At 39.7% G+C, this 16,205-nt stretch overlaps 1 protein-coding gene across 1 annotated transcript in view; it reads right to left on the bottom strand.

Moving 5' to 3' along the window:
• Positions 1–16,205, bottom strand: part of LOC128640114 (arsenite methyltransferase-like) — a 172,792-nt gene that overhangs the window by 66,150 nt on the left and 90,437 nt on the right. The window contains exons 5-7 of the mRNA XM_053692460.1: positions 10,582–10,718; positions 1,469–1,538; positions 1,161–1,242 (exon numbers count right to left, since the gene is read on the bottom strand). Coding sequence (XP_053548435.1) covers positions 1,161–1,242; positions 1,469–1,538; positions 10,582–10,718 — 289 coding nt within the window. The remainder of the gene's footprint in view (positions 1–1,160; positions 1,243–1,468; positions 1,539–10,581; positions 10,719–16,205) is intronic.

Raw genomic sequence — 16,205 nt, 5'->3', positions numbered from 1 at the left:
TTTTTAAAAATTGCAAAATGAATTACATAGCTAAGCTACAAGGAGCAGCCAACTCCACCCCCCCCCCCTTTATCAGTGTTTAGACACAGGCATTGTATTTCAACTGAGTTCCCAGCTTCTAGGCATGCTCCAGCAGATAATCCCTATTCACTTTTGCATTTTTCCAAAACAACAATAGATATAGATACAGCCATAGAAGGAAATGTTTGGGGGAGTTAGAGCTTTACGATTCAGAAACTAAAAAGAAATGTTTAATGGCCAGGCACTTCAGTATAAATTTGCAGGTAAAGTAATTAAAGTACATATTATTATTGTTGTCTCTTTACCTGTGTTTTATGCCCCTTTAAGTTGATTTTTGGGAAATGGTAAAACGTCTTTCTTTATTTTTGTAGGAGAATCTAAATACCAATTTTCACGTCTGTAACATGTTTGGTTTTTGAGATATAGGTATCCTCATAAATCACCCCCCCCCCTTTTTTTACCCCCCTTAAGTGAATTTTCCGGAAATGGTAAAGCATGTGTTTATTTATTTTTTTAAAGGAGAATCTATATACTAACTTTCACGTCTGTACTAACATCATAAATAACTCGCCCTTTTTCATCCCTCCTTAATTTCCAAAAATCCTTCCTCAGTGGGTGCCTTTATCATAAAAACCATGTACCTTCCAATTTTTCATGTAAGCCACATACACATCTCCCTCACATATACATAACCCCTGACATTTGTGGATAGATATTAGGGAGTCAGCAGGTGTGGGGGGGGGCATCAATGTTTTGTGGGTGTGTCTGGGTGGTTTGTGGGAGTGTCTGGGTGCTCTATGGGTGGGGCTACATAAAATTCTGCAAATCGGGACATATGGCTGTCTCAGAGGGGCATAGCTCAGAGTTAGGGATGGTTAGGAGGTCTGAATATGCTCAGAGTGGTGGTGGTGATATAATAAAATCTGTGATCACTTTTCTCAGAATTCTTTATGTCATTTTAAATAAATCTTTTCTTTCAAAATAGAAGTATACTGTGTTATTTTCCCAGATCAGAGTCACTGCTCTACCGCCTAAATATATACTTTCAGAATGTTTTTCTCTTTACCCAACTGCTGTGTTTAAGATTTTTGTTAACCCAAAATATAATCATGTGTTTGTTATGTTATATTTTTACTTACCCCAGAGGACTTTGTTCTGCTTCATTTCTTCGGATATGACCTGGTTTGCATACATATCACTGAAGTACATTTCCCCACCATCCTAAGCAACAAAAATTACGTTTAAATACTAAGACATTAAGGGGTCGATTTATTAAAGCGCGGACGGACACGATACACATTAATTACATGATATTCTGTAAAATAAAAAAAGGATTTTAATAAAGTTTGGAATTCTGAATTCCTGAGATGTAGTGAAATATAAATTTATTAGCATATGTGAGGAATTCACAAAGATTTTCCCATTGCTGTAGTCCAAAAAAGTGTACCTTTAACACTCTGTATGCCTCATTCAGCACTTTCCTTTTGTCAGGTGAAAGATTTATCACACAGTTAGATCTGCAAGAGACAAAAATATCAGTCTACAGCATGAATTAATGGGCATAAAAAGTATAAAAAGAGAATGCTTTTATATTTAAGAGCATTTTATTATTGCATTATTCCTTGTACATAACTATTTCCCAGGTTACAAGTGGAGAACTATTAAAAGTGCAGGGTATTGTGGGGCCTTTGCTAAGAATATTGCACAATCTGACGTTACAAGTAAATGTTTTTATAAGCTTAACCAGAGAATGTTAGCACTAAAATTACAAGTGGTGCTTTATGTCTAGCGCTGGAGCCCATGTCTGGCTCATTATAGTGCTAAAAAGGTAAGCGTAACTGGAGATCTGAAGTGTTAGGGCTACAAACATATATATATATATACTGTATATTAAAAGTTAAATATGTGTTTATTTGAATTTTATTTAGTGATTTAACGGAATATGGTATATGACAAGGGGTTCAAATGTGAAGGGCTCAAAGGTGTGTATGTGTGTGTATATATATATATATATATATATATGTGTGTGTGTGTATATATATATATATATATATATATATATCCAGACACCAACTTAGTCCCACAAATGGACATCTGCCTGGGTGCAGACTTCTAAAATATACAGGGACCAAAAAGATGCACTCTCAAGACTTTTTTAGGTGAAGTAAAGATTACTTTATTCGGAACGTTTTCGGGGATCAAGTCCCCTTCGTCAGCATAAAAAACAGTGAACACAAACAAACATATAGTGTTAAGAAACCATATCAAACCATACCTAAATTGATCAGTGGCGCCAAAGCTCCGGCATGGAACGCTGCTTGCGTTCCACAGATCCGTCAAACCGGATGTAGTACATGTGTCACTTCCGGAAGTGAAATATAATACAAATATCGTGATCATTCTAATTCTTAATGTACGTGCAAAACATCAAAATACCTTATCATACTAAAAGACCCCACTCATAAACAAAAATACCCTTGTGGATGTCAAGTGTACAGGCTTATATTTTGATCCTAATGATTCTCAAAGTGACGTATCGAGACACAAGTTGCCATAGCAACGTATATACAAACTTAATAGGACCGAAAAAAAGGGGTTTAACAGCTTCGGTCAAGTCAATATGTGAATATGCTAATCAAAGACAGTGCTGCACTTAAGTGCCAACCTGATGGCATATCTGTGGTTCGCCATTGAGAGAGTTGAGAGAGAGAATGGCGAACCACAGATATGCCATCAGGTTGGCACTTAAGTCTGGGGACTCTGATCAACCCATAGCGAGACATTGTGCGCTAAGGAAACACCCAGTGTCATCTATCAGGTATACGCTGATCGACCATGTCCCCCCTCTGGATAGGGGTGGGGACCGGAATAAAATACTACAACAGCGGGAGGCACAATGGATTTACCGTCTAGGGACAATCTACCCAGGAGGTCCTCATGTAGTGCGGTATAAATGTGTAATACATACTTGGGGTACATCTTTTGAACCACTATGACTCTGTGTTTCGGGCTGTTGGTATGGGTTCCATTTCTGGTGTCCCGTCCGGTCTGGTTACACAGCACAAGCCATGGGGAATCTTTTGTATCCTCAGTGATCTTGTGGAAGTCGGGGGGGGGGGTTGTTAGAATGGTTACCCACGCATTATACACCTGACCGGCATCTTCACTACAGGGCTGACTGAGGAGAAACGAGTACTTTCATTATGTGGCTCTATGCGATAGTATCCTCAGGAACAGCCAGGAAGGACATTCCATGAATAGAGAAAGTGATACTGATCTCGGATGATACTTAAAGAGGACGCTGATCCCAGTGACCACATCTACAGGGTCACGTATAGAAATATCATGGATGCCATAACGCATGAGGTCCCACAACTGTGAAGGGAGCACTTTCAATTAGAATTACCACCTATGGCACAGTGTGATCAAACACTGCAGATTTTTCCGGGCAAACAGGTTTATTTGATGTAGTAATACAGCCTGTAGGTGTACTATATTGTGTATAATATAGACACTGAGGTTATTTTCTTTGTTTTTCTTTTAGTTATTTCTTAATTTCCATGTTGTATCGTGTTCGTGTGTGTGCTTTTATGTCTTTTACCTGGGCCTATATACCTATGGAGGTTATGTATAGCACAGTGTACAGAAGTAAAAATGTATGTGCTATAATAGACATCTGTCATTTAAGCTCCACACACCTGGTATATTGGTATATGAGAATATGTATGCACATTATAGAGTTAAGTGCAGTGGAGATTTTATTTGTTTGTGTCCCTGAACAATGTGTGAACTACTCACCAAAACACTATTTTTGTGTAATAGCCAAACAGGCGGCATTGCGTGAATATGATCTCCTTCCTGTATTACACCTTGTTAACTGTCACTTACACTTTAGTCATATTATTGCCTAGATATATGTTATAGGTCATATAATCTAATACATTTGAGTGTAGATGTATTAAGTACTGCAGCACTGTCTTTGATTAGCAAATTCACATATTGACTTGACCTAAGCTGTTAAACCCTTTTTTTTCGGTCCTATTGAGTTTGTATATACGTTGCTATGGCAACTTGTGTCTCCATACGTCACTTTGAGAATCATTAGGATCAAAATATAAGCCTGTACACTTGACATCCACAAGGGTATTTTTGTTTATGAGTGGGGTCTTTTAGTATGATAAGGTATTTTGATGTTTTGCACGTACATTAAGAATTAGAATGATCACGATATTTGTATAATATGTCACTACCGGAAGTGACACATGTACTACATCCGGTTTGACGGATCTGTGGAACGCAAGCAGCGTTCCATGCCGGAGCTTTGGCGTCACTGATCAATTTAGGTATGGTTTGATATGGTTTCTTAACACTATGGCCTAGATTTGGAGTTTGGCGGTAGCCGTGAAAACCAGCGTTAGAGGCTCCTAACGCTGGTTTTAGGCTACCGCCGGTATTTGGAGTCATTAAAAAAAGGGTCTAACGCTCACTTTTCAGCCACGACTTTTCCATACCGCAGATCCCCTTACGTCAATTGCGTATCCTATCTTTTCAATGGGATCTTTCTAACTCCGGTATTTAGAGTTGTGTCTGAAGTGAGCGTTAGAAATCTAACGACAAAACTCCAGCCGCAGAAAAAAGTCAGTAGTTAAGAGCTTTCTGGGCTAACGCCGGTTCATAAAGCTCTTAACTACTGTGCCCTAAAGTACACTAACACCCATAAACTACCTATGTACCCCTAAACTGAGGTCCCCCCACATCGCCGACACTCGATTAAATTTTTTTAACCCCTAATCTGCCGACCGCCACCTACGTTATACTTATGTACCCCTAATCTGCTGCCCCTAACACCGCCGACCCCTATATTATATTTATTAACCCCTAACCTGCCCCCCACAACGTCGCAGCCAGCTACCTACATTAACCCCTAATCTGCCGACCGCAAAGAGCCGCCACCTACATTATAGCTATGTACCCCTAATCTGCTGCCCCTAACACCGCCGACCCCTATATTATATTTATTAACCCCTAATCTGCCCCCCACAACGTCGCCGCTACCTACCTACACTTATTAACCCCTAATCTGCCGACCGCAAAGCGCCGCCACCTACGTTATCCTTATGTACCCCTAATCTGCTGCCCCTAACACCGCCGACCCCTATATTATATTTATTAACTCCTAACCTGCCCCCCACAACGTTGCAGCCAGCTACCTACAATAATTAAACCCTAATCTGCCGACCGGAGCTCACCGCTATTCTAATAAATCTTTTAACCCCTAAAGCTAATTCTAACCCTAACCCTAACACCCCCCTAAATTAAATATAATTTTATTCTAACGAAATAAATTAACTCTTATTAAATAACTTATTCCTATTTAAAACTAAATACTTACCTGTAAAATAAATCCTAATATAGCTACAATATAAATTATAATTACATTGTAGCTATTTTAGGATTAATATTTATTTTACAGGCAACTTTGTAATTATTTTAACCAGGCACAATAGCTATTAAATAGTTAAGAACTATTTAATAGTTACCTTGTTAAAATAAGTACAAAATTACCTGTAAAATAAATCCTAACCTAAGTTACAATTAAACCTAACACTATACTATTATTAAATTAATTAAATAAAATACCTACAATTACCTACAATTAAACCTAACACTACACTATCAATAAATTAATTAAATACAATACTTACAAATAACTACAATGAAATAAACTAACTAAAGTACAAAAAATAAAAAAGAACTAAGTTACAAAAAATAAAAAAATATTTACAAACATAAGAAAAATATTACAACAATTTTAAACTAATTACACCTACTCTAAGCCCCCTAATAAAATAACAAAGCCCCCAAAATAAAAAAATGCCCTACCCTATTCTAAATTACTAAAGTTCAAAGCTCTTTTACCTTACCAGCCCTGAGCATGCCCCAAGAAGTTCAGCTCTTTTGCCTGTAAAAAAAAACATACAATACCCCCCCCCACATTACAACCCGCCACCCACATACCGCTAATCTAACCCAAACCCCCCTTAAATAAACCTAACACTAAGCCCCTGAAGATCTCCCTACCTTGAGTTGTCTTCACCCAGCCGAGCCAAATTCTTCATCCAAGCGGAGCAAGAAGAGGTCCTCCATCCGGTAGCCGACGACTGAACGACGAATGACGGTTCCTTTAAATGACGTCATCCAAGATGGCGTCCCTCGAATTCCGATTGGCTGATAGGATTCTATCAGCCAATCGGAATTAAGGTAGGAATATTCTGATTGGCTGATGGAATCAGCCAATCAGAATCAAGTTCAATCCGATTGGCTGATCCAATCAGCCAATCAGATTGAGCTTGCATTCTATTGGCTGTTCCGATCAGCCAATAGAATGCGAGCTCAATCTGATTGGCTGATTGGATCAGCCAATCGGATTGAACTTGATTCTGATTGGCTGACTCCATCAGCCAATCGGAATTCGAGGGACGCCATCTTGGATGACGTCATTTAAAGGAACCGTCATTCGTCGTTCAGTCGTCGGCCAGGATGGATGTTCCGCGTCGGAGGTCTTCAGGATGCTGCCGCTCCGCTCCGGATGGATGACGATAGAAGATGCCGCTTGGATGAAGACTTCAATCGGATGGAAGACCTCTTCTGCACCGCTTGGATGAAGACTTCTACCGGATGGAGGACCTCTTCTTGCTCCGCTTGGATGAAGAATTTGGCTCGGCTGGGTGAAGACGACTCAAGGTAGGGAGATCTTCAGGGGCTTAGTGTTAGGTTTATTTAAGGGGGGTTTGGGTTAGATTAGAGGTATGTGGGTGGTGGGTTGTAATGTTGGGGGGGGGTATTGTATGTTTTTTTTTACAGGCAAAAGAGCTGAACTTCTTGGGGCATGCCCCGCAAAGGGCCCTGTTCAGGGCTGGTAAGGTAAAAGAGCTTTGAACTTTAGTAATTTAGAATAGGGTAGGGCATTTTTTTATTTTGGGGGGCTTTGTTATTTTATTAGGGGGCTTAGAGTAGGTGTAATTAGTTTAAAATTGTTGTAATATTTTTCTTATGTTTGTAAATATTTTTTTATTTTTTGTAACTTAGTTCTTTTTTATTTTTTGTACTTTAGTTAGTTTATTTCATTGTAGTTATTTGTAGGTATTGTATTTAATTAATTTATTGATAGTGTAGTGTTAGGTTTAATTGTAGGTAATTGTAGGTATTTTATTTAATTAATTTAATGATAGTATAGTGTTAGGTTTAATTGTAACTTAGGTTAGGATTTATTTTACAGGTAATTTTGTACTTATTTTAACTAGGTAACTATTAAATAGTTCTTAACTATTTAATAGCTATTGTACCTGGTTAAAATAAATACAAAGTTGCCTGTAAAATAAATATTAATCCTAAAATAGCTACAATGTAATTATAATTTATATTGTAGCTATATTAGGATTTATTTTACAGGTAAGTATTTAGTTTTAAATAGGAATAAGTTATTTAATAAGAGTTAATTTATTTCGTTAGAATAAAATTATATTTAATTTAGGGGGGTGTTAGGGTTAGGGTTAGAATTAGCTTTAGGGGTTAAAAGATTTATTAGAATAGCGGTGAGCTCCGGTCGGCAGATTAGGGGTTAATTATTGTAGGTAGCTGGCGGCGACGTTGTGGGGGGCAGATTAGAGGTTAATAAATATAATATAGGGGTCGGCGGTGTTAGGGGCAGCAGATTAGGGGTACATAAGGATAACGTAGGTGGCGGCGCTTTGCGGTCGGCAGATTAGGGGTTAATAAGTGTAGGTAGGTAGCGGCGACGTTGTGGGGGGCAGATTAGGGGTTAATAAATATAACATAGGGGTCGGCGGTGTTAGGGGCAGCAGATTAGGGGTACATAGGGATAATGTAAGTAGCGGCGGTTTACAGAGCGGCAGATTAGGGGTTAATAATAATATGCAGGGATCAGCGATAGCGGGGGCGGCAGATTAGGGGTTAATAAGTGTAAGGTTAGGGGTGTTTAGACTCGGGGTACATGTTAGGGTGTTAGGTGCAGACGTAGGAAGTGTTTCCCCATAGCAAACAATGGGGCTGCGTTAGGAGCTGAACGCGGCTTTTTTGCAGGTGTTAGGTTTTTTTTCAGCTCAAACAGCCCCATTGTTTTATATGGGGGAATCGTGCACGAGCACGTTTTTGAGGCTGGCCGCGTCCGTAAGCAACTCTGGTATCGAGAGTTGGAGTGGCGTTAAATATGCCTCTACGCTCCTTTTTTGGAGCCTAACGCAGCCATTCTGTGGACTCTCAATACCAGAGTTATTTTAAAGGTGCGGCCAGAAAAAAGTCAGCGTTAGCTACGCGGGTCGTTACCGACAAAACTCTAAATCTAGCCGTATATAAGTTTGTTTGTGTTCACTGTTTTTTATGCTGACGAAGGGGACTTGATCCCCGAAAACATTCTGAATAAAGTAATCTTTACTTCACCTAAAAAAGTCCTGAGAGTGCATCTTTTTGGTTCCTATATATATATATATATATATATATATATATATATATATATATATATATATATATATATATATATATATATATATATATATATATATATATATATATAAATATATATACACAGTGTATATATATATATATATATTTATACACAGCTCTGGAAAGAAATAAGAGACTACTGCAAAATTATCACTTTCTTTGTCTGGTATAACTATTTATAGGTATGTGTTTGAGTAAAATGAATTCCAATTAAAAATATTGTCATTTAGAGCATTTATTTGCAGAAAATGACAACTGGTCAAAATAACAAAAAAAAAAAGCAGTTTTCGGACCTCAAATAATGCAAAGTTCATATTCATTTTTAAACAACACAATAATAATGTTTTAACCTAGAAAGTTTTTAGAAATCAATATTTGGTGGAACAGCTTTCATGCGTCTTGGCATGCTCTCCACCAGTCTTTCACATTGCTGTTGGGTGACTTTATGCCACTCCTGGAGCACATATTCAAGCAACTCAGTTTTGTTAGATGGTTTGTGACCATCCATCTTACTCTTGGAGGCCAATTTACCAAATGTCTGTCGGACCTGATCAGACAGTGCGGATCAGGTCCAACAGACATCGCTGAATGCGGAGAGCAATACGCTCTCCGTATTCAGCATTGCACCAGCAGCTCTTGTGAGCTGCTGGCGCAAAGCCGCCCCCTGCAGACTCGCGGCCAATGGGCCGCCAGCAGGGAGATGTCAATCAACCCGATCGTACTCGATCGGGTTGAATTGTGGCGATTCCTGTCCGCCTTATCAGAGCAGGCAGACAGGGTTATGGAGGAGTGGTCTTTAGACCGCTGCTCCATAACTTGTGTTTCTGGTGAGTCTGAAGACTCGCCAGAAACACGGGCCCTCAAGCTCCATCCGGAGCTTGATAAATGGGCCTCTTGATCTCATTCCAGAGGTTTTCAATGGGGTTTAGGTCTGGAGATTGGGCTGGTCATGACAGGGTCTTGATTTCTTGATTTAGTGGTCCTCCATCCACATTGACCTGGCTGTGTCGCATGGAGCATTGCCTTGCTGGAAAAAACAATCCACAGGGTTGGAAACATTATCAGAGCAGAAGGTTTCTTCCAGGATAACCTTATGCGTGGCTTGATTCATGCGTCCTTCACGAAGATAAATCTGCCCGATTCCAGCAGATTTCTGAATTATTGCTAAGTTAAAACATTAGTATTGTTTAAAAATAAATCTAAACTTGTTTTCTTATATTATTCGAGGTCTGAAAACACTTTTTTTGTTATTTTGATCAGTTATCATTTTCTGCAATTAAATGCTCTAAATGACAATATTTTAAATTGGAATTTGGGAGAAATGTTGTCAGTAGTTTAAAGAATAACACAAAATGTTCATTTCACATAAACACATACATATAAATAGTAAAACTAGAGAAACTGATCATTTTGCAGTGGTTTCTTAATTTTTCCAGAGCTGTATATATATATATATATATATATATATATACTGTATATATGTGTGTGTATTTGTATGTGTGTACATACAGTATATGTGTGTATGTATGTGTACACATACATACTTACACATGTATACACATAAATACACATACAGTATATACATTCACACACATACATATACACATTTGAGACCTTTGCATTCAAATACCTTGTCATATACCATATCCCTTTAAAACAGTGTTTATATATATATATATATATATATATATATGTATTTATCTTGAGCGATACCATTTTACTTTTAACTTGCAATTTTAGAGCAGTGTTAGCATTCAATAGCACTGATATGTTTGTGATGAACTTGTAGTCTAGGCCTATGTGTTTAAAGCGACATTAAAGTAATCATTTTGTGCACTTCGGTTAGCGCACATATTATAATAAGTTGAAAGTAAAATGTTTGTGTGTGAGTGAAACCCAATGCCCGCTAACCAAAAGATTTTGTGATACTGTGACCACGTTAACGTATTCTCCCCATGGGAGTCAATGGAAAGCGCAGAAGATATAAAAAAAAAATCCTAGATGATATGTGAAAAGCACAAGTAAAATGATACCTACATAATTAAATCATAGCTGTTGTCTTTTAAATTGGCAGCATTGAGATCTTCAATGTATCCTTGGACAAAGTCCACGTTGGGTTGCTGATAGCCAAATTTCTGCATGTGAAAATCAATGTATTTCCTGGATACTTCCACCTTGAAACAGAGAATTTTTTATTTTTAAAAATATTTGATTTGTAAAAAATCAAGTAAAAGGTCCACTATGAAATAATTACATGATTTACAGAAATATATATATATATATATATATATTTATTTATATATACACGCACATATATATATATATATATATTTATTTATATAAAATAATGAGGAAGGCACCGGATTTAACCAAGGGAATTTTAATCCTTTACCGTTTTATCGTGACGTTTCTGAGTGTTACCCCCGTTTTCAAACTGCCAGTTCGAAAACGGGGGTAAAACTCTAAAACGTCACGATAATACGGTAAAGGATTAAAATCCCCTTGGTTAAATCCGGTGAGTGCCTTCCTCATTATTTTCTATTTGGATCATTTGTTGCGCAACCTGGTACTAAACGGTAACCGTGAGTGCTAGGCCACAAAAGACATATATATATATATATATATATATACAGTATATATATATATATATATATATATATATATATATATATATATATATAAATACAGTATATATATATATATATATACAATGGGGCAAAAAAGTATTTAGTCAGCCACCAATTGTGCAAGTTCTCCCACTTAAGAAGATGAGAGAGCCCTGTAATTTTCATCATAGGTATACCTCAACTATGAGAGACAAAATGTGGAAACAAATCCAGACAATCACATTGTCTGATTTGGAAAGAATTTATTTGCATATTATGGTGGAAAATAAGTATTTGGTCACCTACAAACAAGCAAGATTTCTGGCTCTCACAGACCTGTATCTTCTTCTTTAAGATGCTCCTCTGTCCTCCACTCATTACCTGTATTAATGGCACCTGTTTGAACTTGTTATCATTATAAAAGACACCTGTCCACAACCTCAAAAAGTCACACTCCAAACTCCACTATGGTGAAGACCAAAGAGCTGTCGAAGGACACCAGAAACAAAATTGTAGACCTGCACCAGACTGGGAAGACTGAATCTGCAATATGCAAGCAGCTTGGTGTGAAGAAATCAACTGTGGGAGCAATAATTAGAAAATGGAAGACATACAAGACCACTGATAATCTCCCTCGATCTGGGGCTCCATGCAAGATCTCACCCCGTGGGGTCAAAATGATCACAAGAACGGTGAGCAAACATCCCAGAATCACACGGGGGGACCTAGTGAATGACCTGCAGGGAGCTGGGACCAACGTAACAAAGGCTACCATCAGTAACACACTACGCCGCAAGGGACTCAGATCCTGCAGTGCCAGACGTGTCCCCCTGCTTAAGCCAGTACATGTCCGGGCCCGTCTGAAGTATGCTAGAGAGCATTTGGATGATCCAGAAGCGGATTGGGAGAATGTCATATGGTCAGATGAAACCAAAGTAGAACGGTTTGTAGAAACACAACTCATCATGTTTGGAGGAGAGAGAATGCTGAGTTGCAACCAAAGAACACCATACCTACTGTGAAGCATGGGGGTGGCAACATCATGCTTTGGGGCTGTTTCTCTGCAAAGGGAACAGGACGACTGATCCGTGTACATGAAAGAATGAATGGGGCCATGTATTGTGAGATTTTGAGTGCAAACCTCCTTCCATCAGCAAGGGCATTGAAGATGAAACGTGGCTGGGTCTTTCGTAAGAAGCATTTCAAGGTCCTGGAGTGGCCTAGCCAGTCTCCAGATCTCAACCCCATAGAAAACCTTTGGAGGGAGTTTAAAGTCTGTGTTGCCCAGCGACAGCCCCAAAACATCACTGCTCTAGAGGAGATCTGCATGCAGGAATGGGCCAACATACCAGCAACAGTGTGTGACAACCTTGTGAAGACTTACAGAAAACGTTTGACCTCTGTCATTGCCAACAAAGGATATATAACAAAGTATTGAGATGAACTTTTTATATTGACCAAATTCTTATTTTCCACCATAATTTGCAAATAAATTCTTTCCAAATCAGACAATGTGATTGTCTGGATTTGTTTCCACATTTTGTCTCTCATAGTTGAGGAATACCTATGATGAAAATTACAGGCCTCTCTCATCTTCTTAAGTATGAGAACTTGCACAATTGGTGGATGACTAAATACTTTTTTGCCCCACTGTATATATATATATATATATACATACATATAAAGACTGTTACCATAATATTCTACAAGCCCATTCTTTAGGGATAGACTGAACTAGCTATGGTTACTATGCAATCAAATTCATACATTGAGCAACGGAGCACACAAAAAATAAAAAACAGAATTTATGTTTACCTGATAAATTACTTTCTCCAACGGTGTGTCCGGTCCACGGCGTCATCCTTACTTGTGGGTTATTCTCTTCCCCAACAGGAAATGGCAAAGAGCCCAGCAAAGCTGGTCACATGATCCCTCCTAGGCTCCGCCTACCCCAGTCATTCGACCGACGTTAAGGAGGAATATTTGCATAGGAGAAACCATATGATACCGTGGTGACTGTAGTTAAAGAAAATAAATTATCAGACCTGATTAAAAAACCAGGGCGGGCCGTGGACCGGACACACCGTTGGAGAAAGTAATTTATCAGGTAAACATAAATTCTGTTTTCTCCAACATAGGTGTGTCCGGTCCACGGCGTCATCCTTACTTGTGGGAACCAATACCAAAGCTTTAGGACACGGATGAAGGGAGGGAGCAAATCAGGTCACCTAAATGGAAGGCACCACGGCTTGCAAAACCTTTCTCCCAAAAAATAGCCTCAGAAGAAGCAAAAGTATCAAACTTGTAAAATTTGGTAAAAGTGTGCAGTGAAGACCAAGTCGCTGCCCTACATATCTGATCAACAGAAGCCTCGTTCTTGAAGGCCCATGTGGAAGCCACAGCCCTAGTGGAATGAGCTGTGATTCTTTCAGGAGGCTGCCGTCCGGCAGTCTCGTAAGCCAATCTGATGATGCTTTTAATCCAAAAAGAGAGAGAGGTAGAAGTTGCTTTTTGACCTCTCCTTTTACCAGAATAAACAACAAACAAGGAAGATGTTTGTCTAAAATCCTTTGTAGCATCTAAATAGAATTTTAGAGCGCGAACAACATCCAAATTGTGCAACAAACGTTCCTTCTTCGAAACTGGTTTCGGACACAAAGAAGGCACGACTATCTCCTGGTTAATGTTTTTGTTAGAAACAACTTTTGGAAGAAAACCAGGTTTAGTACGTAAAACCACCTTATCTGCATGGAACACCAGATAAGGAGGAGAACACTGCAGAGCAGATAATTCTGAAACTCTTCTAGCAGAAGAAATTGCAACCAAAAACAAAACTTTCCAAGATAATAACTTAATATCAACGGAATGTAAGGGTTCAAACGGAACCCCCTGAAGAACTGAAAGAACTAAGTTGAGACTCCAAGGAGGAGTCAAAGGTTTGTAAACAGGCTTGATTCTAACCAGAGCCTGAACAAAGGCTTGAACATCTGGCACAGCTGCCAGCTTTTTGTGAAGTAACACAGACAAGGCAGAAATCTGTCCCTTCAAGGAACTTGCAGATAATCCTTTCTCCAATCCTTCTTGAAGAAAGGATAGAATCCTAGGAACTTGCAGATAATCCTTTCTCCAATCCTTCTTGAAGAAAGGATAGAATCCTAGGAATCTTTACCTTGTCCCAAGGGAATCCTTTAGATTCACACCAACAGATATATTTTTTCCATATTTTGTGGTAAATTTTTCTAGTTACAGGCTTTCTGGCCTGAACAAGAGTATCAATAACAGAATCTGAGAACCCTCGCTTTGATAAGATCAAGCGTTCAATCTCCAAGCAGTCAGCTGGAGTGGGACCAGATTCGGATGTTCGAACGGACCTTGAACAAGAAGGTCTCGTCTCAAAGGTAGCTTCCATGGTGGAGCCGATGACATATTCACCAGATCTGCATACCAAGTCCTGCGTGGCCACGCAGGAGCTATCAAGATCACCGACGCCCTCTCCTGATTGATCCTGGCTACCAGCCTGGGGATGAGAGGAAACGGCGGGAATACATAAGCTAGTTTGAAGGTCCAAGGTGCTACTAGTGCATCTACTAGAGTCGCCTTGGGATCCCTGGATCTGGACCCGTAGCAAGGAACCTTGAAGTTCTGACGAGAGGCCATCAGATCCATGTCTGGAATGCCCCACAGTTGAGTGATTTGGGCAAAGATTTCCGGATGGAGTTCCCACTCCCCCGGATGCAATGTCTGACGACTCAGAAAATCCGCTTCCCAATTTTCCACTCCTGGGATGTGGATTGCAGACAGGTGGCAGGAGCGAGTCTCCGCCCATTGAATGATTTTGGTCACTTCTTCCATCGCCAGGGAACTCCTTGTTCCCCCCTGATGGTTGATGTACGCAACAGTCGTCATGTTGTCTGATTGAAAACGTATGAACTTGGCCCTCGCTAGCTGAGGCCAAGCCTTGAGAGCATTGAATATCGCTCTCAGTTCCAGAATATTTATCGGTAGAAGAGATTCTTCCCGAGACCAAAGACCCTGAGCTTTCAGGGATCCCCAGACCGCGCCCCAGCCCATCAGACTGGCGTCGGTCGTGACAATGACCCACTCTGGTCTGCGGGAGGTCACCCCTTGTGACAGGTTGTCCAGGGACAGCCACCAACGGAGTGAGTCTCTGGTCCTCTGATTTACTTGTATCTTCGGAGACAAGTCTGTATAGTCCCCATTCCACTGACTGAGCATACACAGTTGTAATGGTCTTAGATGAATGCGCGCAAAAGGAACTATGTCCATTGCCGCTACCATCAAACCTATCACTTCCATGCACTGCGCTATGGAAGGAAGAGGAACGGAATGAAGTATCCGACAAGAGTTTAGAAGTTTTGTTTTTCTGGTCTCTGTCAGAAAAATCCTCATTTCTAAGGAGTCTATTATTGTTCCCAAGAAGGGAACTCTTGTCGACGGAGATAGAGAACTCTTTTCCACGTTCACTTTCCATCCGTGAGATCTGAGAAAGGCCAGGACTATGTCCGTGTGAGCCTTTGCTTGAGGAAGGGACGACGCTTGAATCAGAATGTCGTCCAAGTAAGGTACTACAGCAATGCCCCTTGGTCTTAGCACCGCCAGAAGGGACCCTAGTACCTTTGTGAAAATCCTTGGAGCAGTGGCTAATCCGAAAGGAAGCGCCACGAACTGGTAATGCTTGTCCAGGAATGCGAACCTTAGGAACCGATGATGTTCCTTGTGGACAGGAATATGTAGATACGCATCCTTTAAATCCACCGTGGTCAAGAATTGACCTTCCTGGATGGAAGGATAGTTCGAATGGTTTCCATTTTGGACGATGGAACCTTGAGAAACTTGTTTAGGATCTTGAGATCTAAGATTGGTCTGAACGTTCCCTCTTTTTTGGGAACTACGAACAGATTGGAGTAGAACCCCATCCCTCGTTCTTTTAATGGAACAGGATGAATCACTTCCAGAAGATAACCTTGGGAGACTATTTCTAGCGCCCAAGGATCCAGAACATCTCTTGCCCAAGCCTGAATGAAGAGAGAGAGT

Source organism: Bombina bombina, chromosome 9 (genome assembly GCF_027579735.1).
Source record: "Bombina bombina isolate aBomBom1 chromosome 9, aBomBom1.pri, whole genome shotgun sequence".
Classification (NCBI taxonomy): Eukaryota; Metazoa; Chordata; class Amphibia; order Anura; family Bombinatoridae; genus Bombina; species Bombina bombina.
The sequence above is the reverse complement of the archived record's forward strand: the minus strand, read 5'-3'. Positions and strand labels throughout refer to the sequence as shown.